This window comes from Nematolebias whitei, chromosome 18 (genome assembly GCF_014905685.2).
Source record: "Nematolebias whitei isolate Nwh7 chromosome 18, NemWhi1, whole genome shotgun sequence".
Classification (NCBI taxonomy): Eukaryota; Metazoa; Chordata; class Actinopteri; order Cyprinodontiformes; family Rivulidae; genus Nematolebias; species Nematolebias whitei.
The window spans coordinates 23,416,496-23,441,768 of NC_056515.1; the positions used below are offsets into that span (position 1 = coordinate 23,416,496).

General features: G+C 39.8%; 1 protein-coding gene across 1 annotated transcript in view; it reads left to right on the forward strand.

Annotated features, from left to right (window-relative positions):
• The window catches only part of cdk5rap2 (CDK5 regulatory subunit associated protein 2), a 117,065-nt gene that overhangs the window by 88,240 nt on the left and 3,552 nt on the right, over nucleotides 1-25,273 (forward strand). Inside the window, exons 2-42 of the mRNA XM_037691749.1 lie at nucleotides 807-862; nucleotides 2,170-2,231; nucleotides 2,892-3,002; nucleotides 3,594-3,670; nucleotides 3,830-3,953; nucleotides 4,258-4,433; nucleotides 4,526-4,664; nucleotides 4,787-4,849; nucleotides 7,398-7,514; nucleotides 7,607-7,726; nucleotides 7,851-7,943; nucleotides 8,130-8,348; nucleotides 8,423-8,593; nucleotides 8,732-8,842; nucleotides 8,936-9,073; nucleotides 9,185-9,364; nucleotides 9,484-9,678; nucleotides 9,938-10,129; nucleotides 10,317-10,446; nucleotides 10,535-10,671; nucleotides 10,764-10,880; nucleotides 11,026-11,166; nucleotides 11,252-11,364; nucleotides 11,496-11,635; nucleotides 13,812-13,952; nucleotides 14,060-14,169; nucleotides 14,331-14,474; nucleotides 14,920-15,018; nucleotides 15,156-15,337; nucleotides 15,434-15,752; nucleotides 15,848-17,405; nucleotides 17,597-17,698; nucleotides 18,081-18,229; nucleotides 18,487-18,872; nucleotides 19,000-19,232; nucleotides 19,523-19,571; nucleotides 22,372-22,541; nucleotides 23,308-23,655; nucleotides 23,743-23,868; nucleotides 23,999-24,115; nucleotides 24,372-24,760. Of these exons, the coding sequence (XP_037547677.1) occupies nucleotides 807-862; nucleotides 2,170-2,231; nucleotides 2,892-3,002; nucleotides 3,594-3,670; nucleotides 3,830-3,953; nucleotides 4,258-4,433; nucleotides 4,526-4,664; nucleotides 4,787-4,849; nucleotides 7,398-7,514; nucleotides 7,607-7,726; nucleotides 7,851-7,943; nucleotides 8,130-8,348; nucleotides 8,423-8,593; nucleotides 8,732-8,842; nucleotides 8,936-9,073; nucleotides 9,185-9,364; nucleotides 9,484-9,678; nucleotides 9,938-10,129; nucleotides 10,317-10,446; nucleotides 10,535-10,671; nucleotides 10,764-10,880; nucleotides 11,026-11,166; nucleotides 11,252-11,364; nucleotides 11,496-11,635; nucleotides 13,812-13,952; nucleotides 14,060-14,169; nucleotides 14,331-14,474; nucleotides 14,920-15,018; nucleotides 15,156-15,337; nucleotides 15,434-15,752; nucleotides 15,848-17,405; nucleotides 17,597-17,698; nucleotides 18,081-18,229; nucleotides 18,487-18,872; nucleotides 19,000-19,232; nucleotides 19,523-19,571; nucleotides 22,372-22,541; nucleotides 23,308-23,655; nucleotides 23,743-23,868; nucleotides 23,999-24,115; nucleotides 24,372-24,760 (7,744 nt within the window). The remainder of the gene's footprint in view (nucleotides 1-806; nucleotides 863-2,169; nucleotides 2,232-2,891; nucleotides 3,003-3,593; nucleotides 3,671-3,829; nucleotides 3,954-4,257; nucleotides 4,434-4,525; nucleotides 4,665-4,786; nucleotides 4,850-7,397; nucleotides 7,515-7,606; nucleotides 7,727-7,850; nucleotides 7,944-8,129; nucleotides 8,349-8,422; nucleotides 8,594-8,731; nucleotides 8,843-8,935; nucleotides 9,074-9,184; nucleotides 9,365-9,483; nucleotides 9,679-9,937; nucleotides 10,130-10,316; nucleotides 10,447-10,534; nucleotides 10,672-10,763; nucleotides 10,881-11,025; nucleotides 11,167-11,251; nucleotides 11,365-11,495; nucleotides 11,636-13,811; nucleotides 13,953-14,059; nucleotides 14,170-14,330; nucleotides 14,475-14,919; nucleotides 15,019-15,155; nucleotides 15,338-15,433; nucleotides 15,753-15,847; nucleotides 17,406-17,596; nucleotides 17,699-18,080; nucleotides 18,230-18,486; nucleotides 18,873-18,999; nucleotides 19,233-19,522; nucleotides 19,572-22,371; nucleotides 22,542-23,307; nucleotides 23,656-23,742; nucleotides 23,869-23,998; nucleotides 24,116-24,371; nucleotides 24,761-25,273) is intronic.

The following is a 25,273-nucleotide window of genomic DNA, read 5'->3' on the forward strand; positions in this document are numbered from 1 at the left end:
TATATATATATTCACTTTTTCCTTTTTGTAAAAAAGCTACTTTTTTAAAGAAGTGATTATGTGATCCAGATGTGTAAGGCTGTTTCTTTGTGCATTGTACTTGATGAAACGGGTACTGTTTCATCACTTGTGATGCTTAGCTGATCCAGAGCCACAGTACTCTGTTTGTCTAGCTGTGAAGGTTCCTTCCAGCCTTTTTTTTTTTTTTTTTTTTTTAATTCTTCATCTCTTCCACGTTGAACATGAGAGCTAGACTACTACCAGCATGTTGTCACACACAGATCAGCACAAAACATTGTTTTTTGTCTTCAAAATTTCTTCTATTAATATCAAGCATTTATTTAGCCGTAATCATCCCAACTCCTTTAACCTTTGAATCTGTGGGGTGTCAATAGTTTTGTCCCCACATCAAATTGTAGAACTACTTAAATCCCAGTTCAATGATCCCCACAAATGGAGAAATATATCACACAGACACATACACAGGAGGCTATGCCAGAGTAGATGTAGATGAAGCAGAGTCATTCTTAAGCTATTTTTGGAGCGTCCTCAGGGCTCAGTGGAACCGGCCAGTGTGAGTAATGCACAGACAGCATGCATTCGTGTTTATCAAAAGCCACAATATTCTCTGTCTGCGCAGAGCTTAATTTGAATCTTTTGATTTATTTCATTTTTATTATTATTGCTTATTTATTTTCAAACATTTGCTTTGTTTTTTGAAGAGGTCACAATGATGATTTCACATAATGCTTAAAATGCCACACACGGGTGAATGTGGCATAACTAACAAATATATTTGTCCCCAGCTGCAGACTGCCAGACTCCATAAACGCTGGAGAGAATTCTACAGACAGCATGACAGGTACTGTAAGGCTTTAAAAAAATCTCCCTTTGTTCTTTTTTTTTTTTTTTGCTCAGGTGTGTAAATCTCATGTGCATTAATTAATGCTGCTGGTAATTTTTTGTTCCCTGCAACCATTTTGTCTCCAAAGTTATAATGAGGGACTTAGTTCCTGATATTAATAAATACAGCCCATTTCTATTTATTAGTTAGACACTTGTTTGTCAACAATATATACTGGTCTTAAGACGGTTACGTGCAAGTGGCTAAAGAACCATTCTACTTATCTAGGCCAGCATCTTGTGTTTTATCAATAAATGTTATGGAATAACTTGTTGGACCACCCACAATCTCGATGAGAGAAGTTTGTAAAAATGTATCATCTTGTGTACTTCCATCCATTATCTATACCTGCTTCTTCCTTTTCGGGTCGCGGGGGTCACTGGTGCCCATATCCAGTAGTCACTGTGCGAGAAGCAGGGTACACCCTGGACAGGTTGCAAGTCCATCACACGGACACATAGAGACAAACAACCATTCACTCTCTCATTCATACCTATAGACAATTTAGAGTTGCTAATCAGACTAACATGCATGTTTTTGTTCTGTGGGAGGAAACCAGAGTACGTGGAGAAAACCCACACATGCACAGAGAGAACATGCAAACTCCACCCAGAAATGCCCCCTGTCAGGATTCGATCCGGCAACCTTCTCGCTGAGAGGCAACAGCTCTACCAACTGAGCCACTGTGCCGCTCTCTTGAGCACTTCTATAGTGTAAACTAAATCAAGTTCAGATTGCAGATACATGGAAAATGGGGCCAGTCATAATAGAAACATCTATGCATTATGGAATAAATAACTAATGAAAATACTATTTATAGGTTTAGATTTATGTTTAAACTAAAAGCTTTTACATATTCTGAAGGAAAGATAAGAAAATCCAACAGCTACTGAATTAAAAAAATATATGTAAACAAAAAAGCAAATAAGACTGTAAGAAAGATGTATAATGAGGTGCTTCCTATCAACCAGGAGCAAACCGTGGGTCAAGACTGATGTGTTGTGAAATTTGTTGTTGATCATGCTGTTACATGATCAGTTTTGAACTGCGTCACTTGGTCTAAACGGGGCAGCTTTCCAGAAGCTGTTTCACTCTGGGCACCAAAAACATTACTCCTTTCTCTTTTTAAAATGATCAGGATGAGGGTAAACGTGAAAGAAAACAAGAGTTATACCTATGAACAAAATGGATTCTGTGCTAATAATTCTCTGCTGAAATTGTGGTTTTATAAGATGCAAAAATGTATCTCTGTTTTTATTTTACAGCTCCAACCTTCCCTGATAAGATGTCGCCCATCAAAGCTCTGACCATGAAGGACTATGAGAACGTGAGTGCTTTGTAGAAGCTGTATGTTTTATTTTAATTATAAGCTAACTAATTACTATATTTAAAGTTAATTATTACTTTTTGCTAAGCGTTTTTGGCGTGAGGTTTGGGATCATCACTTTACCCCACTAAAAAGCACAGGGCATAAACTTGATCCACTGTCTGCTTAAAACCAAGACATACCATTTATGGACATTCAGTGATGAAGTTTGTGTGTAGGAGGAAGAGAAGGAGGATTGAGGTGAGCTAAAGTCTATATTTCAGCATTTGATTGGAATGCACGCTCAGATATTTAGCTTGTACTGTTTGGCTGGCTACGTGAGAGGTTTACAGAGGGGTCCAGACTTCTTCACCCCACCCCCCCTTACTTGTGAACCCAACCCCCATTACCAGATGTATGCAGCTCTGAGCCTCCAGCACAATGATGCACAGTCTACTACACACACACACACAAGCCTCCCTTCCTTTTAAAAATAATCTTGCACAATGCCCTTTTCTACGTCCTATGGCTTTTCTCCATAAATTAAGTTTGTCAGTTTATTTTTCTACCTTTATTCTTTTCTGAACCTTGCTTCCTTAAATAAATTGAATATCATATGTATTTAACAAAAATTCATTGTTTCTTGTATATTAAAACAGTTTGTGTTATGTTTGTCAACAGCAAATCACTGCTCTGAAGAAAGAAAACTTTAACTTGAAGCTCCGGATTTACTTCATGGAGGAGCGCATGCAACAGAAATGTGACGACTCCACTGAAGACATTTTCAAAACGGTGTTGTATTTATTGTACTATTTATAACAACAGTGCATGTGTGTTGCACCATCAGTGACGTGAAGTAAATTCAAAACAACATTTTGTACTGTCTTAAAATTAGTTTGGAAATTAAACATAAATGGGTTTATATTATATCTCAACATCTTTTTTTCATTGCGGTTATACTTCGTTTTGTTTTTTTTATCTTATTGAAAAGTAAGTACATTAAAATATCCAGTTGGAACTCATTTTTATAAATGAGATTATGTTAAATGGATAAAACTGATGACAATTTGTTGACAAAGAAGATGATGGACTTTAAACTTTTTTTTAGCATTGTTGGTCTCTTTGAGAAGTTTTTGTTTGTTGATGTATTTAATTTAAGAATACATTTTAAGCATCATATATCATTAATCCTATATCAGTAATTAATTATCATTAATATCATCATCATTATATTTTGTGTGTGAACTTCCAAACAAATTTTTAAAGTTATTATTTTAGCTATATCAAACAATGAAACTGCAACTTCAGCAAATGTGTTTTGTTATATTTTTTGTGAACTCTCCATATGATTTTGTTTTTTTTAAAGTAATGTTTTTTTTTTAGAACATTGAGCTGAAGGTGGAGCTGGAATCTATGAAGCGAGAGCTGGCAGAGAAACAAGAGCTTCTTGTATCAGCATCGTATGTATATATATTGTTTTGTTTGGTTTGTTGAAATCACATATTTTCCTTTTTCAGTGGTTTTTACAATGTAAAATGTCAGATTATTGGGTTGCCTGTGATTGAGAACATAAGTGCACACTAACAAAATGTCTTCTATGGATGTTTGTTTTCTTGCAGTAAAGCTTTAGAGAGTTTGGCGGGTCGAGAATCAGGAGAACCCCATCGTGTGAGAGAGCAAGCACAGAGGGAGATGGATGCATTAAGAGATGCATTCACTAAAAGGATAGCTGACCTGGAACAGGCAAGTCAAAATTCATTTTGGCAGACTGAAAATAAAGTAGAAATGTTATCCTTTTTAAAATAACATTAAAAGTTCCCTCTCATTTTCTTAAATGCGCAATGGCTGTAATAATACTATGATGTGTTTCAGTTTGAAATTAGTAAATTAACCAAAAGTATTTGTAAAGTCTGCTAGTTCACTAACATTTGTTTTTCTTTTTTGCTAGTAATCATAATCATCAAAGTAAATTTGCAGTACAAAAAAAATCCTGGGTATGAATGTATCAATTTATTTGGTAGTTTAATTTGTTGATTTTTGGTTTTAGTGTTTGCGAACAGCAGAGGAGGAGGTCGAGAGCATGGCAGCCATTGCTGAACAGGAGAAGCTTAGGAGTATAAACATGGAGAAGCAGCTCCAGGTTCTCGATTCATCAGGTGCCTTTACACCTGCTGTTCCCAAAACGATCCAAGACCTGCAGCAGACTCTGCGGGAGAAAGACAAGTAAGGAAAACGCAATATTACAAATGTATAAAAACTTTTATTCTCTGTATAAAATAAGCAGGACTATTTTGATTTTTTTTCCCCCATACTAGTATAATTGAGCAGCTCAAGGTTAATTTAAAGAACCAAGAAGCTTTGATCCTTCAGAAGGGCAACACAGACCAAGAGACAGATGCACCAACAGCTAAACAGCTGTCGGATCTTATCGCAGAACAAGATCAGGAGCTTAAGGTGGGATTTTGTAATGAGCTTTCTATACACATCTGAACTAAAAATGCAGTAACTGTAGTGCTGGTTTGTGTATTGTACAAATGAAAGACATTCAGAGTGAACCCTGTTTCTCCATCCTTCAGGCTCTAAAGGAGGCGCTGCATAAAGAGAAGGAGAAAACACAGCCAGACCAGGAGGTTGGTGATGTTTGGTTATTTCCCCGATCTGAACTGTTGTTGGATGCTCATTGAATATTTAATTTCATGTTTAGCATCCCCCACTCCCCCTCCAATTTTAAACTAGAATAATTTTAGTTTTGGCACCTTTTTTGATAAGGGACTTAAAAGCAAATTTCTAACAAAGATTTATTATAATTTTTTTTTACAAATATGTACATACATGCAGGAAACTTTTTCTTATGTTTCAGTGGTCTTTGTCCTTTTTGTGTCTTTTTAAATTGTTCTGTTTTCAACATTAAGGGAGTAGGCTAATCTTTTTTGTTTTAGTAAATTCTTTGTATTACAACATTTTTCGATTGCATCACTTTACCACTTGGAGAAAGATGGGAGTTTAGAGAAGTCTGCATTGCTTCAGAAACAAATCTGGGGAGAAAAACAATGAGTAATCACTTAATGTTTTTATTTATTTTAAAATATGCTATACAATGTCTGTTTTTGGATATATCATAAATTTATCTTTTTGATTGTTAGTTAAGATATGCACGTTGATTAAAGAAAATGCAGTTTAGTGTTACGGTGGTAATCAAAGTAGTATGTAAGTTAGTAACATTTGGTGTTGTAGATAATTTGTTGGAGTTTAAGAATGGAAAGATGTCAGTTGGCTGTCGTCCATAGTTCCTCATTAGACTTTGGCATCTGGCCTCACGTCAAGGTATTAAGACTGGATTACCATGTTGTCTGGAGAAAGTTCGTCTGCTGTTTTAGGACCTCGTTCTTTTTAAACTTAAAAATAAAAATATATATATGTGTTACCTTGTGTTTGTGAAATATGGATGTGTAAAAACTGATTGAGGATTTAGAAAAATTAAAAATAAATGGACAATAAAATATCAGAGATTCTCAGCAATATTTTTTTCCTTCAAGATTTAAGGGTAATGAAAAATGGGAAACCAGTGTTTGCTAGAAAACAGCTCTTGTAATCTCAAAGTGTTTATTTTTTTTTCCATTTTAATGAACGTTGTAGGAATAAACGTATATGTATCTTCATCGCCTCCAAGAGGCAGACATTTCTAACTTGTCGTGAAAGCTGGGAGGTTTTTTTGTGATGGTCTGCCATCAGCCACAACATAGATGACTGTAACGGTCACAAGGATTTGATCTGATTGAAAATGTAGGGGAGAGTGGAATAGAGGCGGAGACAGGGATTATTGAGGCTTAGGGCTTATGCTTTGCACTCAGTCGTTCTCTTCTATGCTTTGCTTGTTAGTGCAGGCAGAAGATGAGAGATGGCTTTTCTATAACTGGCAGGATGATGGCTTGGAGTCAGTGAGAATTTTTTTTACACTCAACCGAAGTGGGTGAATGTCAAAGATCCAAGGCTTCATGAAGGACCCGTGTCGTGTTTGTGGTGTTCGTCTGGTGGGAAGTCAGTGTCGCTGGATCTTTAGCTCATCAGGGAGGAGGAAGTTACAAGTCATCCTGTCCCACGTGCTGGGCCGGGAGGTGATTCGTGATGGTCATGGAGAGTTCCTTTGTGGGAAATGCGTGTTCCAGTTGGAGAAGGTCATTCAGTGTGACATTAATATCGGCAAGCTGCAGGATGAGCACAGCGGTCAGATCCAGAAACTGCAGGCAGAGAAAGAACACTTGATCCAGTGCATACGCCATGTCTACAGCAAAAACAATGCAGGGAGTAGGGGCAAGTGGAGCACCAACTCCAAGGCTCTGCTCAGGTCCTCTGGGGCAGGCAGTCCTGATGATGAAGCTGCATGTCTGCCGGCTCATGAAGGTCAACAGTCTATGGAACGAGAGAGTGGTGAGGGGGCAAACCGCATGAGGAGGTGTATGAGCCTGGATGTAATTGTCAGTAAAGGAGGATTACCTGCACGCTCAGGTCTTCGTAGCAGCAGACCAGGCTCAAGAGCAGGGTTTGATAGCTTTATGCAGAATATTGGACTTGCAGGCACGCGTCACTGTTCACAGAGCGTGTACCTTGACCTTGTCCAACGTAAGGGCACGCTATCTAGACAAAGATTTAAAGCTCACTCCACATCCCTGCAGTCACTGAATCGAGACTTTTCTTTAGACATCCCTCTTGACGCTCCACACAAACAAAAACTGGTAGAGTCCAAGGTGTTTGCTACGGGATATGGACTCACCAATGTTCCAAGAGGAAAAGTTCAGGCAAAAGCACTGCTCCGCAGCTCCTCAAGTCAGCCACCTGTAATCTCTGATGTAATCCAGATCCTGCGTTGCATCTCCAGGCAACAATTGTCTGCCCCCGCAGGCAGTCGTATCCCTGTACTGAAGAGGTTAAATGCTGGCTGTGTCGTTACCAAAGCCAAATTCAGACATAAAGAGGCAGAATGGAAGTCTCTGCATGACCTGACAGAGGAGTTTAATGATGAATTCACTCCTGTCAGAGAAAAGGTAGTTAATGTCTGTACTATGTGGGTAGATCTCTGTACTTTTCATTAAAATATGTGACAGACAAATCCTTTGTTTCTTAATGCACTTAATGTCACTGATTCCCCCCCCCCCCCTTTTTTTGTGTTTTTTTTGAACCACTAATAAGGGTCACGTTATAAGATTGGAGTCCATCAATAAAGTGCTGACTGAAGAACTCAACCAGGTAAAAAGCACCAATGAAAATCTGACAAAAACACTGGAGGATTCCCAGAATCAGAACAAGGTACATAAGTACACATACTATTCTTTTAAATAGTTTTTAGTTCAATTGAAAAAGTATGTTGTATGAAATATCATACTGCCCAATTTCAACAGAGCCTGTCAATGAAGTTGGAGGAGCAGGAGAATGAACTAGACTCTGAGAAGAAAAATGCTTTGAAGCGAGATAAAACAATCCAGGGTCTTACTCAGGTCCTTGGGAAAAAGGAAAAAGAGGTAAGAAAAAAATGCATTTTTGAACAAACTGTACTTTAGAATGATATACGCAACACATGTTAATTTATTGTCAGTATTCTGTGTCATCCATTGTTCTAAAAGTGATTTTGTTTGTGTGTTACAGATTGAGGAACTTTGTCAGCAGATTGAGGACAGAGATGATGCTTTGACTAAGGCTAGAGAGGCAGCACATAAAGCCCAATTACAGAGATATCAGGCAAGTCATGAGCACCAGTAGTTCCAAAATAAACCATACAGAGCATCAATGCCTAATTCAACATTACATGCTTACTGAATGTTTGTGTCATTTTTCTGTGTGCCTGCACATACGTTAAATACGCTGCTAATAAAATGTAACTTGAGAACATTAAATTATGAACAATTTTTTTTTTTTTTTTTTCAGGGAGCTGAACAGCACCAAAGCCTGTTGATGGAAAAACAAACAGAGTTGGCTCAACTTCAGGGAGAACACCATGTCAAGGTTCTTGAAGCCCAAAAACTTCAGCGTGCCCTGGACAGGAAAGAGCAGGAGCTGGCTGACTTGCAGCAGACAAAGGACCAGCTCGATGTGGAACTGGAAGACCTGCAGCAACAGAAGAAGAAAGGAGACAAAGCCCTAAATGTAACATAGCTTAATGTTGTTTTTCTGAATGTATTGTAAACTATCTCATCTGTTGTCTGTATATTTTTTTCAAGGATCTTAACAATCAGTTGAAGAAGCTGAGTGGTGAGATGAAGGAACGGGAGAGTGCTCTTGAGCAGCAGTACCAGGAGTTGCTGGACCAGACAAAAAGAAAACTGCAGACACATGAAGCCACCGTCCAGAGACTCACCACCACCCTGTCTGATAAAGAGCAGCAGCTACAGGTGATATGACACATAAAGATGGATTTTTGATCCAAAGATGAAATCACGTTTATTTATTTACATTTTATTTTAGACATGAATTCCTTGTATTATTTACTTTTGCATAATTTTTGGACATTTTCATTCCGTGTTTATCAGGAGTACATAAGTATGATCAGAGACTTGGAGCAAAACAGAAGTCCTGGCAGTAATGACAGCATGCTTACCAAGCTGCGGCAAAGGCTGAAAGAAAAAGAGAATGCTTTGGAGGTGGAAAATCTATGTTTTGTTTGTTTATTTGCACATCTGTCATCATGCTGACTATGATTTGATTCAAGCATTTTTCTTCTTGTTTTATCGCAGCAAGCACTAGATGAGAAATTTGCTGCCATTGAGGAGAAAGACAACGAGATTCACCATCTGCAGCTGTTGCTAAGAGAAAAGGAAAGAGATTTAGATAGACTCAATAATTTACTCACTCATAATGAGGAAACCATTAATGTAAGCAACTTTGATCTTATCTGATTTTTAAAAAGTCTAAAAAAAAAAGAAGTTAAAATCAAGTCAATAGTTGTTTTATTTTGAGGTTATTCAGTTTGTTTTCCCCCCTAGAGTTTTGACAGTTTAATCAAGGAGAAAGATGTGGAGCTGGAGCATCTTGCAAACACTTTAAAGAACCTCCAGAGAGCCAAGCAAGATGTAGAAGACAATTTAAACAGATCTCTGAGAGAAAAAGACACTATCATCAACCAGCTGCAGCTCTTATTGGAGGGCAAGACAAAAGATATGGAAGTTAGTTTGCAAATTTCTATTTCACGTCATTGTGCTTGTGGTCAACATTTGATTACATCTACTGTTTTCTTAGGTGCACCTTCTGTACATATTTCTCTAAATATATCATTCTTATTTAGGAAATGTCTGAATCTACGCTGAACCAGTCACAGACACATGCACAGGACCTCACTGAGCAAATGGGCCAGAGGTTAAAGGTCACAGAGGCTATGTTGGCTGAGGCTGTGAAAGCCAGAGAAAGACTAGTATCTGACAATGAGAGTGCTGTGGAGGGGCTGCTGGCTACAATTAGCAGTAAGGATCAACTTGTCAAGGTTAGTTTTTACATACAAAATTCTCACAGAGCTTTTACTGATCTCTATAGAAACTTTATTTTTAAGAAACGTAATTGATAAATAATGAAATAGTTTTGCAAACAGAAAAAAATAAAATTGTGTAAAACAGCAAAATAAGTTAAACATATAGCTAAGAATATATTTTATACTGACATTGATGCAAAAATCTTAAACATGTGCAGAGTGAGGGCAACTATCTCTCAAATCATTACTTTGAGCTCCTGTTTTGTCATCTAAGGAGTCTGCTGAGCATTTTAACCGCATGCTGTCTGAGCGTGCTCAAGAGATTCAGGAACTGAAGAAGCAGCTGGCTGAGAAGCAACAGGAGCTTGCTAATGCTGAGAAGCAAATCTCCTCAACAGTCCAAAAGAGTTATTTAGAGGCTTCAGAACTCAAAGCTCTGCTTGCAGACAAAGACAGCCTCATTGACGTAAGATCATCTGGACTCATTTTGCTCTTTAAACAGTGCTTCACTTAAAATATTAGCAATGAGGCATTAAATTGTAAACAAGAATAAAACGTGTTTACCTTCATTATGTGCTCAAAGTACTTCTAAGCTATCTTAAAATGTTGTCCATTTTGGAGGATTCTTATTTGTGAATTTTGAAACTCTGCAGAAGCTTTTGCAGCGTGGTCAGGAGAGAGACCAGTTCCTATCAGAGATCAGTCGGAAGACGGAACAGGATCATGTATTGGAGCTTAGGCAAACCATCCAGATCATGCAAGTAAAGCTGGATGAAAGGGAAGGTAAGATCTTGAGATCTTTAAATCCTCACACTGGAGATTTTAAGTTCGTGTTGCTCTAACATTTGATTCCATTTCTAATCGATTCAAGCTGAGCTGTCCAGGAGAAGTAGTGAGGATAAGCAGGAGAACTACCCACTTTCCAAGAAAACAGTTGTCCTAAAGGAGGAGTTGGCACAGAAAACTAAAGCGCTCAACGAAGCTCTGAAGAGGGAAAATGAACTCAAGGTTAGTGAGTGCAATTAGTTTCTTACATCAGTATTGACATTGTATTACTAAAAGTGTTATAACCTGTATTCCTGTGCATTTTTTAATTCCAGATTTCTCTGGCTGACCTCCAGTCATTGCTGTCTGAGCTTGAGGGTCGCATTGAAGGTCAGGCTGCTAACATCGATTCCTTGACTGCCACTTTGAAGACCAAGGAGGAAATTATCAATGTAAGGTTCTGTCTATTCAGGATCAAACTTCAATCATTTACTGAAGCTTATAATAGTCATGGTTAAAGAGATTTTCTCTAGATGACATTTAAATTTTGTAGACTTGTTTTTAGCTGAGATAACAGTTAATTTTTACTTTGAGCAGGTCCTCCACCAGCGTCTCGGTCAGGGGGGTCACAGCCGAGCTAACACCCAGGATTGTGTGATTGGCTCCGATATGGAGAGGTCCCTACCTGAACTCCCTCAGAGAGAGAGAACAATGATAGGAGGAGACAGCCAGCAAGAAGTAAAGCTTTGCTTACCTTCCAACACATAAACAACATTTTATATTCAGTGCACAGCCTTTAATGCAAACTTTGTTTACCCTGTAGACTTTGCCCAGCTTTGTAGTCTTACACCAAGAGCATGATGCTCTAAACAGAGCCCTTAGAGCGGAACAACAGCTCTACTCCAGCTTGGTTAGGACTGTGAAGGAGCAGGACAGGTAGGGGTGCAACAAGAAGGGCTGATCAGCATAAAGCTATTAATAATCTGATATCTACTATTTGTTGACGTGTGTGGCCTACTTTAGGTTGTAGGAGTCACTCTCTACTCTGACACTTGTATGTTTTGCAGTGCTCAGCGTCTTCATGCTCTGCAGCTGGAACTGACAGCAGTGCAGCTTCTCAGGCAGCAGCTAGAAGACAGCATCAAAACTAATGAGGAGCTGAGGGATGACTTGGAGAAAGAGATACACAGGGCCAAACTCAGAGAAGGTGCAGTGCAAACACACTGGGTTGTAGATGAGCATGATAACTAAAGATATTAAAAAGTGAAGAATGAACAAATGTTGTCAGTTTACATGTCCTTAGCTACATGACATCTCTCATCTCCTGTATTTTTTCACTATTTGTACTGAAATATTACATCTTGCTGATGTCCCTAATGGTCTTTTCACATTTTGTGCACACCTGTCAGCTTCACTTTTTATGTTGCCCGTCTATCCACTGTTCTTTACTTCACTACTTTCTCATCTGCATGTTTTTGTTTGTATCAGAGTTGCAAGTCATTTCACTGTTACTAAGTAAATGTATGTTTTACCATCAACATCATCTGCACTGTTTGTCTTTCTATTAAATAATAAATAAAGACTACTGTTAGCCTGTCTGTCTCTCACTGTCATCATGCTGTCTGCTTGTTTTTGGACCATTCATTTAAAACATTTTCCAAGGCATGACCTCTCTCTAATAGCTGTCTGTTTACTTACATAACCCTTCCTCCCATCTGTCACATCATTTCAAATTTAGTGACATAACGCTATTATATTACAACTACAATAAAATAATGTAAGGTTTTGATACTGTTTTCTGATGGAACTAGATGATAATGTACATTCAATTTAAGATTATTATTTCTCAAATAAATCCTAATCCAGAAAGTATTGTGACTACGGTAATATTTACCCGGTAGCACCATTACTCTTTCGGATGCATTATGACTTCAGCCTTTAGAATAAATGTGTTGCTTATCATTGAGGTTGTTGCCTGAACGACAGAACTCTAGGGTCTGTTTACATGCATGAGTATGCCCACGCCAGCATGCACTTTAAGTTCAAGCTCCTCCCACATCGCTTTCTACAGAGCGTCAGGTGTTTAAATAGGTCATCTGTAAGTAACGTGCCCACTCAAGATCCTTCTGCCTGTAAGTCAAGTGAATGGGTTTATTTAGCTCTGATAAAATATACACGTTTCAACCTTTGGTTATATTATTATATTTTAGTATTGTACATATTTCATGTATATTTATAAACATTGGTGCATATTTTCTGATACCATTCTCAATCAAACATGCATATAAACTTTAAGAATAGTCTTGCATGAATGCCAAATGAGGCTGAATCTGATCAATGTTTCACTTTTCAAAATTTAGCTTTTCCACAGAATTATAATAAAAGGTTATGAAATGTAATTTATTTTGGGTTTATCATGTTATTTTCTAAACACAAGTCATTTCCTATAAAATTAGGTCAATGGTCTTTGTCATTCGCATCACGTGTGATACATGTGGAATGAAATTGTGTATACAGTGTCCCAGTTACATCCATCCATCCATCCATTATCTTTACCCGCTTATTCCATTTTGGGTCACGGGGGTTGCTGGTGCCCATGTCCAGCAATCACTGTGCGAGGGGTGGGGTACACCCTGGACGGGTCGAAAGTCCATCACAGGGAGATAGAGACAAACGAGACAAACAACCATTCACTCTCTCATTCACACCTAGGGACAATTTAGAGTTACCAATCAGCCTAACATGCATGTTTTTGGTCTGTGGGAGGAAACCGGAGCACCCGGAGAAAACCCACGCATGCACGGAGAGAACATGCAAACTCCACCCAGAAAGGCCCCTGGACCGGGGTTTGAACCAAGGACCTGCTCACTGAGAGGCAGCAGCTCTACCAGTTGCGCCACCGTGCTGCCCCAGTTACATCCAACAAAAGTATAAATTGTAAAAGAAAAACAGTAATAAGATCTAAGATATGAGCTAAGAAATATGCTAAACTAAGAATACACTATAAACAATACGCCAAACAACAGCAGCACGGACATGAGTCTGTGTGAGCAGATGAGTATGAATGAACACAGCAGCATGAAATAAATCGGCAGCAAGGATAATCAGCAGCATATATCAACAATCAATTGGCATTACAGTGATTTTTTTTTAATAATCCTGATTAGGGATTTATGAACATCTTCATGGTAGAAGCTGTTCCTCAGTCTAGCATTGTATGTTGCCTGAAAAGTTTCAGTGCCTAGTGTCTAACTCTGTCTACTGGTATTGTTTAACTTTAATGAGTAATGTGCATCACTGATGATGATGAAAACAAATTTACAAGGCGAGATGGTACAGAAGAGCTGTGGGTTGGTAATACTGTGCATACTGTACATGTACAGGAACGGACCTGATTGATCCTAAAGAGCTGGAGAGCGTGAGACATCAGCTTGAGGATGCTCAGCGCTGGAATGCATCCCTGCAGGCTCGCTTGGGAGCAATTCAGAACCGAGGAGGTGGTGTTGGTGGAGCCAATGACAGTGGTAAGAGTAACAAAGCTTACCATGCAGATTTCTGATTACAATTATTTTCAAATATTGGCAGAGTTGTGTTTACTGTGTGCATCTTTATTTTGTGTTTTGTTTTTCAGGTGACACCTTGAGTTTCATTGGAGATCAGACTTCCTACATGAGTATCTGTGTGGGTGAAGGCGCAGATGATAGCTTGTCTCAACTTTCTGTTCAGGAGCTCAAACAGAAGGTGAACGCTTATTAAAATAATTGCACCTGTTTCAAAGAGCAATAGTTTATCTCTGACTTGTACCTTATTTTTCCCTGAAGTTGCTAATTACATGCACAATGTGCAAAATTTAAGAAAGGTTTGATTAACGTGCTAACGAATGACAGCCATTTGTTTTGTAGGTGTTGGATCTGCAGGATTGTGTGGACGGACTCCAAAGTTCAAACAGTGAGCTACAGAGCAGGCTGTCACAAGTGGAGAAGTCAGAGCGTGATGCTTGTGAACAGGAGGGCAAAGATCTGACTAGCAGAAGCCAATGCAAACAGGTTAGAAGCCTCAAAGGACAGCTGCAAATGGACCAAGTTAAATGTGAAGTTGTGATGTCAGTCTTTTACAAAACTGTTGACAGACTATTGTTAAAATTACTTTAATCATGAGTCATTATCTAACATCCACCTTGATTAGCTCCTTTTTACCCTTTTGACCTACATCTTAACGCTGCTCTTTTAGCTAGTGGTAGAACTACTTGTCTCGTTTCTCTGCATTTATACAAGAAACAGTCCTCTTTCTCCATCCTTCTTTTTCCTAATCAGTCCCTGTTTTTCTTATCTCTGTGTCCCATAAATCGGTCTCTCTTCGCCATGCTACATTAGACACATCATGCCATTCTGCTGTTGCTGTGCAGTGTTTTATGGATTCTGTTCCCTCTTTAAGTTTTCTTTTACCGAGCCATGTGTGTCATACTCGCCTTCCATCCCATTACTCTAACAGCTTGAGAAGACGCATGAGATGCAACCACTGGCTCACAGTAACAGGGTACGTCTTCCTGATCAGGATAAGGAGAGCCAAACAAACATGGACACAGAAGAGGTATAAAATGTTTGTTTTTTATTGGTTTAATACCTAAAGTACTATCTGAAAATCTTAATAAACAATGTTATTTAAATAGAATTGTAAGTTATCTTCTTTTGTGCATGCCTTATGATAATTTAAACTTTTATTTTTAGATGACAGCTGCAAAACTGTTGCCTAATGACGGCAAGGACAGTTGGTATTGCCAGAGTAGAGAGCATGCTCACTCTGACACAAGCCTCATGGACACCAGAGAAAACACAGAGAGGAACACGGATGTACCGACGCTTAAATCTCTGCTGACGGATTGTGGCTCCACCTCAGTCGTGGATTTGAGGTGGGTTTTATTCTTCAGCGAAGTTCAGAACCTACTTCATAGTTTCAATTTTAACAGCAAGCTTCTTAAACTTTTGTGAAATTTTACTTATTACAGAGAGGAGCTGCTACGTCTTCGATCTGAAAATGCAAAGCTGCAGGGTGTCCTTAAGGAACAGAAATCTACGGAGTGTAAAGAAAAAGAGAGCGTAGATATTTCAGGGAACAGCAGCGATGGACAGGCTGAACTGAGAAAGAGTTTGGAAACTCTGCAAGCTGAACCTAATCACAATTTTAAGGACAGCAAACTGTTGAAGGAAAGAGCAGAAAAGTCAAATGGAAAGAATTCTGTCAGCACTGCAGAGGAGATGGATAGTCCAAAACCTCAACATCAGACACATAGCAAGAGGGCAAAGCAGCTTGTCACAAGACACAGGGTAGGTTTATACTGGTGTAAAACCTATGAAGACAATATTTTTCAATTTTACATTGCTGTTTTGCATGTTTATTCATTTGTTTGTTTCAATTGTAGACTGCTGTCAAATCTCGCCTCCCCGTGCCAGTCAGGCATAAAATGGAGGGAAGCATCAGCAGGCAGTCTGTGAGCTACGACCAGATGCAAACTGAGACACATCAGCATCTTAATTTGGATAACGTCTTTGGTTCTGATCAGGAATTGCATACTGACTCTGATTCTGCACAAGAACTCCGCACACCGCCTTCCTCCACTTTGAGATGTGCTCAAACTATCTGCAGTCCAGCAGGGTCTGACAAGGGATCTGAAGCTAGAATATTAGACAATCACTCCCAGGGCGAGTCAGCTCTTCTTACTCAGCTTGAACTTCTCCACCAGGAGTGTCAGGAAAAGGAGGTCCTTATCAACAAGATGAGCAAGCAGCTTACTGATTTAGAAGAGCTCCATGCTCAGCTTCAGGAAAAGGAGAGTCTGAATTTCCAGTATACAAAGGCTTTACAGGCTGCACAGTCCACCATCGCTTACCTGACGGCCTGCAGTTTGGATAACCAGGGGGGACTGGGTTCACATGCAGGTTTAGGTGCTGTGGATTCTGTTGCTGACCTCCACAATAGATGCATGGAGTTGCAGAAAGCCCTACAAGAGAAGGAGGAGCTTAACAACCATCTTATTGAGCTTCTGAACATGGCGGAGAAAGCCATCACCTCCTCTCACAGCCAAAGTTTAAACCCAGAAGCTAGAGATCTTTGCTTACAAATAGAGAGTGCTTTACATCAGGTAAATGCATCTTCAGACACAGATAGCCCAAGAAATATCTTTAGCTATTCTGAGGAATCTCTGCATGAACTGCAGCGACATGCGGACTCTTTGCAAAAGGCTCTTTTGGAACAGAGTAGGTTCAATGCAGAGCTTCAGGAACAGCTGAGGGCTGCAAATTCTGCTGCACAATTGGGCCACATCAGTAACAGTGTTCCTCTAAATGACACCATCTCACGGCAGAGAGCAGCAACAGAAGAGTCGATTGAAGAAGAAGCGGCTGAGGAACACCCTGGTACAACAGGAGGTTTTGATAATGCTACTTTAAATCAGGAGTTAAGCTTTTTAATGAACTGCTTCAGTGCAGCAGAGTCTACTGTGTCCTCTTTAGCAGCTCACTGTGATAATGTAGGCTCGTTGACACTTGACAAACCAGTGGAAATCAGCCCTGACCTGCAAACAAATTTGGACAATCTTCAGCGAGTCCTGCTGGAGCGAAGGCAGCTGGTTGAACCTACTCACCCAAAAACCAAATCTAAAGCAAGTTTCTCCTCTGCTTCAAACAAAACAGAAGGGCTGAAGCTCCATGAAGACCTCTGCCTCCTCGTCAAGATGTTCAGTGATTACTCTCAGAGGATATCTGATCTGCAGACTGCTCTGCAGGAGGAGAAGGCCCACACAAAACTGAGTGAGGGCCACAGGATGGTACAGGATGCCAAGGGATTACCACCAAATGTTAAGCTCCAACTGGAGACTTTACATAAAGCTCTGAGGGAAAAAAAGAAAACGTGTAAAACCCTGGAGGAGAAACTGGCCACTGCTCTTACCAAGACGCCCTCTCCTGAAACTGCACCAAAAGGTTAGAGAACGCTTGCTTTTGTTTGCAGCAGATGACATTTTTAATTTCGTTGTGATACTGCTAATGTGTGCATATTAAAATTTAAACTGTTCATCCGAAATAAAATAAGAAATATATAAAGCAGAGTTATACTATTTAGTATGCTTTAAATAATTTATTTCTAACGTCAAATGTATTGCTTTCAATGCCAGCTCCTGAGCAGGGTGACAAAAGCGTGCAGGTGGATTTGCAGGACCTGGGTTACGAAACCAGTGGCAAGAGTGAGAACGATAGGGAAGAGAACAGTATCACAGGTAGACAGCCTACAGGCAGACTGCATGTCTGTCTGCTGAGTGGACACTAATCTCACATGTGGACAGATCCTTTCACTCTTATGTGTGCATGAGGAGGGAACTAGGGTGTTTTCAATTGGGTCTCATAATACATGCACTTTTTTTCTGGTTTTCATCTGAGATTTCTTTTGCCCTATGCACCCAAATGGAATTTGCATTAATAAATAATTGCATGTTTCTAAGTTTTGGGATGTCTTTTGAGCACTTATTAACCTATCACTTTTGTTTCTTGTCTTATGAGTCCTACTCTGTCAGATGATTTGTTTCTGCGCATGGCAGTATCCTTATTTTTTGTGATGGATTTATTTCTTAGTCTAAAGTCTTTGTCTTCCTGTGTTGCCAGATCTAGAGGTGGGTGTGAATCACAGCTGCAGTCCGTTCAGTCTGCCTCCACTGTTCAAACATGAACAAGCCAACTTCTCTTCCACGGAACACTTGGAATCAACCTCCAGCACTCCGTACCCTAGTTCCCCAGCTCTCAGCTCAGCTAAGGTAGGCTTATTATTGGTTATTTACTGAATAATAATTTATTAATCAGTCCTAACCTTGTCTCTTTCAGTGCATGTGTTATTTGTGAGCATGTTTATAAAATCATAAAAGTCACATGTTCTAATCTGAGCTGGCTATTCATTTGAAAACGTTTAGCTTGAACAAGTCTTCTGCAAATACGGTACTCATTTTTTGAACATCAGTATTACTCTATTAAATAATATGATCATTTTGTTTTAATAACCACCTTGTGTGTTTAGGTCAGTCTGAAAGGCCTGCAGGTGTATGATGAGTTTGGTGTTTCAGAGGACCCTCTTCAGCTTCAAGCACAAGTCAGAGAGCTGAAGGTCCAGCTTGAAAACCAGACAAAACTCATCCTTCAAATGCAAAGTCTCCTGCGGAGGAACTCCCTCACCAGTGACGTGGCTGCCAACACATCGGATCTCCTCAGCATCAGGGAACAGGACAACACACAAAAAGTAAACCAAGAGAAGAGTGGGCAACTACGAAAGACAAATGAAGCAGAAAACCAGCCAGTGAAAGACAGAGCTACTCGTCTGAATTTGGACCTGGAGAAGGAGAAGACACAGAACCAAAACACGAATGAACTACAGCAAACACGCAGCGACTCCACATCACCTGCCAGGTCAACATTCTTTTCTGTGTACTGTCAAAATTAAGTAGTTTTTGCTCTCAGTTAAAGCCGCACACATTTTTGAACAATTAAATCTAACAGTTGCCGTCAAGTTTATTGAATGTTCTCTTCTCCACAGGCTGGATTCTTTGGTGCAGTCACAAGCCAAGGAGCTGTCTCAGCTGAGGCAGCAGATCAAGGAGAGCCGCAGGCTGGGAGATCTGCAGCGTAGGCAGTTGGAGGAGCTGAACAAGGCCTTCAAAGATCTGCTGCATGCCAGCGAAGTTGACGATTTCATGGGGGAGGTTATCAAAGAAAAGTTGGACAAGAGTCTGAGCCTTCTAGACAAGCTGGAGGGACGACTGGACAGAGGTTTTACACAGTTATTTATTTTTTACAGTATTCTTCAAAAAGCCAATATTTTTAATGCATCACCATTAATAACATGTTTATCTTCATACTTTGAGTTAGTATTTAGCACATTTTTGGACATGAGCATTGAATTAAAAAAAAGAAGCTTTGGCTGAGGTGATAGTTGTGTTGTGCTAAAATAACTTGAAGCTGTACCACTTCGACCCTTCTAAAATACGAGCACCAAAGAGCAGTCATTTGTAACTGTACAAACAAGTTGATGACATGTTGGTTTTTTTGTCCTGTTTAAGAGTCTCACGTGGAAAATGAGGATTCAGCAGCTCTTGAACTGTCTCACAGGTACATCAAATTCTTTCACACTTTTTATTTATTTCTCTGTTTTTTGGGGGATTTTTTGCATGTTTTTGCTTAGAAATGCAAATACCTAAAATGTTTAGAACACTTCACCTTCATATTTAGGAACTGTTTAGTGATTTCAATATAAATGCCTTTACACTTAAAGCAGTAGTTCCAACACAATGTTATTCTTCACAAATCTGCACCTTGCTAACTGTATCTAGAATTACTTTTTGTTCAGAAAAGAGAGATGTTTCACTTTACTTTTATTTGATGGTTTATTCGATTATTTGGGTCTGATTTTGTTGCTTATGTGCACAAATCTGGCAGATTTGTTGCAGGTCTAAACACCAACAAAGCCTAATATAATGTTTGACTTTGGGTTGAGTAAACACATTTTATTTCCTCCGTGCCCTTGTTCCCCCTCTTAATGCTAAGTTAACCAGCCATTAATAACTGTTACCTAACATGTTACCTAACAGGTAACATGTTACCTAAATATCACATTATTACTTCAGTGATGTGAATATTGTGCATGGCATGAGCATTTAGTTTTTTGTAATACTTGAAAAATGATTGAAGAAAATCGTAATATGATGAGCTTTTATCACTCTGATGTGTTGAGCTCTAGTAATTTCTGTTTTTAAAGTTAATGTCAAATATTAGTGTTTCTATGCTCTGTTTTAAACTATTTGTGTTACCATTCAGGTGATGCTAGATGATAGTATTGATGTTGGTCTCATAAAAAAAAGTTTTCCTGTGAGCTTCTTGCCTTATCTAAGCTGTTTGTGTGGTTGTTTTTGTAATGACGTACTGCTGTTGACCTAGTTTCATCTGTCAGCTTTTTTGATTTTGTACCACTACTACACACTGTGTCGTGTAATCTTTTCATCACCCCAGCTTCAAGGTCCAAGTCTCAAATCAAGGTCAAATAATATATAAGGTATTTCTTGTGTGGGCCATTGCTATAGATTTATGTATTGCTGTTTATTAGTTTGTTGATGTGCATATAATGGGCCGTATGCGGTACTCTTGTTAAAACTACACTAGTTTACTATCAAATCAGAAACTGAAGATTTTTTTTAACAATTAGCACTCAGTGTGTGCAAGGCAGTCTGTCTGGAGAATCATGTAGGATTTGTGGTGAAGCAATTAATCTGGTCAGTGGTTCCAGACTTATTTTCACATGCTAAATGGAAGCGGTTCAGTGCAAAAGCTGAATGAAAACTAGGCCTGTCGCAATAAACCAATCAATTAATCTCATAATTGAACATTTTCAACCTCATTTTCGTTTATCGGCTTTATCGGTTCTTCGTGTCTCTCTCTTTCTACTGAAGACACTGGATGACAAAAAGCTCAACTCCGGTGCTCTTCACTGACCCCTCCCTTTCTCTTTAAAATCAATTTTAACCGTACAAAATCACGTTTTTGAAAGCAGCTAAGTTGAGAAGCTAAGCTACGGTCTAAGATAACAGGTCGACCTCAGGGAATAAACCTCTGTCTTGTTGTCTTGTTGAAGCTCCAAAATTCACGGTTGAAACCCGTGCCTTTGTCTAAAAAGTTATTTTTCTCTGCAAAAAGTAGCTGAGAACTCGTTTACTGATTTTTTTTTTTTAATTAAAAACTTTTTGTGAAAAATGCTATGCTAAATAGCTCACTGAGCAGACCATTTTGAGAACCCGAGAGACAGCTCATGTCACGTCAAGTGGCCTCCCTCCCATTTTTCTTAAAGAGACACGCTGCTCGCTCCCTCACTATCTATCTTTCGGTTCAAACAGTCTTATAATGCCATCCGGTGGTCAACAAAAGATACTACACACAAAAATCAACCAACATTTCTTCTTAAATTTGACAATAATTAGTAATTATTGTCAAATTTCAAACAATATTATCATTTATCACAATAATTTCTGAGACAATTAATTGCCCAGCAAAATTTATTATCGTGACAGGCCTAGTGAAAGCAGGGTTGTTGGTTTGAACAGTGAGCTGCACACATCACCTCCCAGTTGACACGTAAACTCTGACTCAGCTCTGTTATTTCTTTGATTCCTACTTCATATGTGTATCAGCTGTGATCAACTTCAGCTCCGTTTTTCTGCCTCTGCACTTTTAAGTATAGTACTGATGCACATACAAAAGTTGTTAACGGTTTGAAGACTAATATGAGAAGGGTCAAGCTAACTGATGCTCAGAATAAAAATAAATAAAAAGATTTATATTGTTTGCATTTAGAAATACTCAAATTAGAAGTTTCAGTTTGAGTACTTCATACAATGTCATTTCAGAGTTGATCAGTGTGATAAACATTAACACATTATTACTGTTGGCAACAGTCTCAGCGAGCTTCAGCAGGCATCTCACTCAGTTCTCTCCAATGAGGAGAACATGAACGACCCTCCTGATAGCCTGTCTAGAATCCAGCAGGAGATAGATTTCCTGCGTCTGGAGTTGGAGGGTGAGAGAGAGCTGCAACATCAGCACATCAGCCTCCTCGTCCAGCAAAACCTCCACCTGGCTGAAAGCACCAGGGAGCAGCTGGACCTGTGAGTGGGTTTGACCCCGACAGACAGCGTGACGTTTGCTGTGCTCTAAACTTCCAGCTGTAGGTTTCCACCAAAGTCATCTGAAAACGCTTCTTTTAGAAATAGTTTTTCTTGACTTCTCATGTCTTTTGAGTTTCTTTTTTTTTTTTCTTTATGGATGGTGCTTTTACTCTTCTGTCAAGATGATGAGTTTGGCATGTTGTGGTTGAGGATCTTAACACACTGGTATTCAAGTGTCTCATTTCTTCTCCTCTTAGGTTGGCTAAAGAGCTGCAGGAGAAGAACAGACTCATCCAGAGCCTGCAGAGTCAGATCAGAAGCAGAAGTCCCAGCAGCCACCACAGCTCTCACTCTGATCTGTTCCACTCAGACATGTCTTCGTCCTGTCACAGCAGCCCCTCCACACAAGGTGGCAGTCGAGCACACAGTAAGATCCATTCATCCATCCATCCATTATCTTTACCTGCTTCTTCCTTTTCAAGTCACGGGGGTCACTGGTGCTCATGTCCAGCAGTCACTGTGCGAGAGGCAGGGGACCCTGGACAGGTCGCAAGTCCATCACAGGGACACAGAGATTAACGATGCAGTTATTATTAAATATATTCCTAATCTTGGAATTATTTGTGTGTCTGAGAACAAAGTTAAATTATTAGTGGGAGTCTAGATGAACTCAGTTTGCTTTATCAAAGCTTTTGTCACAGCCACTCTAGTTGGTGCCTATAACAGCACTTATTTTACACTCAGCTGTAGCACTGGAGCGTCATGCAGGACAATCAACCCAGCCAAGGACGAAGCAGGTGTCCAGTTTCGATGCACCTCCACTTAAAGTTGCATTATTCAGTGGTGCCTATCCTGTTCTGCCCCTCAAATTGTATTTCCCTGTGGAAAGGTACAGCAAAGGGTATAAGAGTTGTATAAAGCTTGTCTAATGCCTGGATGTGGACTCAAAACGTACCTGTTGCTTTTGAACGTTTCAGTGGTTAAACATTTTCAGTTCCAATCAAAAAATGAACATTATCTATTTTTAATTTGGGGTTCTGTGGATTGAGTGATTCTGAGTAGTAGTTAATGACAAAATGGCTCTTTCATTCATTAAAAGTTTACTAAATAAAAGATGTTCAGACTTAATAAAAATACGATCAGTTTAAGTTAATTAGTCAAATTTAATTAATTGTCTTCTTGTTCCTGCTCAGGCCAGCAGAACTACACTTACAGGATAGGAGCAGCTGACCCTCCTGTAGGAGGAGCTCAGGAAAAAGTTGTGTCTGACCACATCAACAATGCCAGCAGACTGCAAGACCTTCAGAGGGAGAACGGACTCCTGCAGGAGCAGCTTAGAAGCAGGGAGGAGCTCAACGCCACCCTACGCAGTGAACTAGAACTGCATCGCTCAATTATGGCCCAGGCCAGTTCTCACCACCAGGAGCAGGAGCAGGGCCATGACCAGGAGGTCTCAGGGCCTCAAACAGGAGCACAGAAACAAGACGGAGACATCAGCTCCCCACAGACAGCTGGAGAACAGCCTCACATGATGAATTCAGGTAATTACATGTCATTAATAGGTTGATTTGTATTGTGATAGTGTTTGATTGTGCATTTCATTTGGCCTTTGTGCACGTTTCTATTAGACCTGCTGGCAGAACATTTGCAGGAAATCAGAGCTTTACGACAACGTCTCGAAGAAAGCATTCGCACCAACGACTGCCTGAGGGAACAGTTGGAGAGGAGGCTGGCTGAGGTGGAGAAAGACCCAGGTCTGCATTTAACACAACCGTTTTATTCTATTTTTAAACTCTGTGCATATGAATTCTGTTTTCTCTCATCCACTGTAGTCATGCCCTTGACTGTTGACTGACAAACATGTCTGTGCTGTTTTTAATTTAGCAGCCACAAACATTTTTATTCACGGCAATGACGAGCAGGGCCAGCTGGTTAACGAGGTGCGATATCTCTGGGAACAAAATCAAACCCTAAAGGAACAGCTCAGCGTAGGATCTCGAGGTAACACATTTGACTAGAACTGCAAACATTTATGGCCCCTAAATGTATGTTCCCCCCTTCACCCTTGTCCTCCCCACCAATCCTTCAAGGACCTATCAAACTACTGCCTTGTAGATTCAAAAGCCATAACCTTGTTCTTGATAATGAGCAAAATGTTTACAACCAATTATATGTTTAAGTTTTCACTATTTTATCGTAAAATAACACATGTTTCAGTGGTATGTAAACATTTACTTTACAACTTTATTCCCTTCAGACAAGCAGAAAGAGAATGAGAAGCTCCGGGAGACTCTGGCCAGGCGGACGGCCAAACTGGAGCAGAGCAGGAAGGAGTGTGAAGCTCTGAAACAGGAAAACGTCCGACTGCAGGAGAGACTGGAGCACTGCAGCCAGGAAAACTCACTGCTGCAGAATTCTTTACACTCCAGAAAAGAGGAGTTGCAAAGGTGCGCACACATTCACAATGATTCACAGTTATTCCACAGCAAACTGTTCATGGAGCATGCAGCTCTGAATATTTCCTTCTTCAGAGCTGTTCTCTTGTGCAACCTGAAACTACACACAGCTACTAATTACCAACCTTACCAATCTGAAGAGTCATTATTTCCATTATTCCAAAGCACTGTGACTTTGAAATGTGACTCTGTCAAAGGAACTCATTGAAGGCCTCATATATGCACACACACACACACACACACACACACACACACACACACACACTAATGGGAGTGTGTGACCTTTTGCTCAAGTCCTACTGACACAGTTGAGTGAGGCTGCAACTCAAAACCAGGATTCTGGTTTACTATCAAATAGCTTCCCCTCTCCCTTTCATCGTATCGCACCTGAATGTATTCGTGTGTTTCGGGGGGTGGGGGTGGAGGGGTCTTTGTGTAAATATTTCATGTTGTAAGCAAGTTTTTTTTTGTTTATTATTTGTCAAGGATAAATGGAGCGAGAGATCGATAGGCGGATAGGTGCGGTGTCTGCAGTGAAGCGGGTGCTGTACCGGTCTGTCATGGTGAAGAGAGAGCTGAGTCAAAAGGCGAAGCTCTCACTTTACTGGTTGATCTACGTTCCCACCCTCATCTATGGTTAGGATTACTCCTGGACGCCTCCCTGGTGAGGTGTTCCAGACACGTCCCACCAGGAGGAGACCCA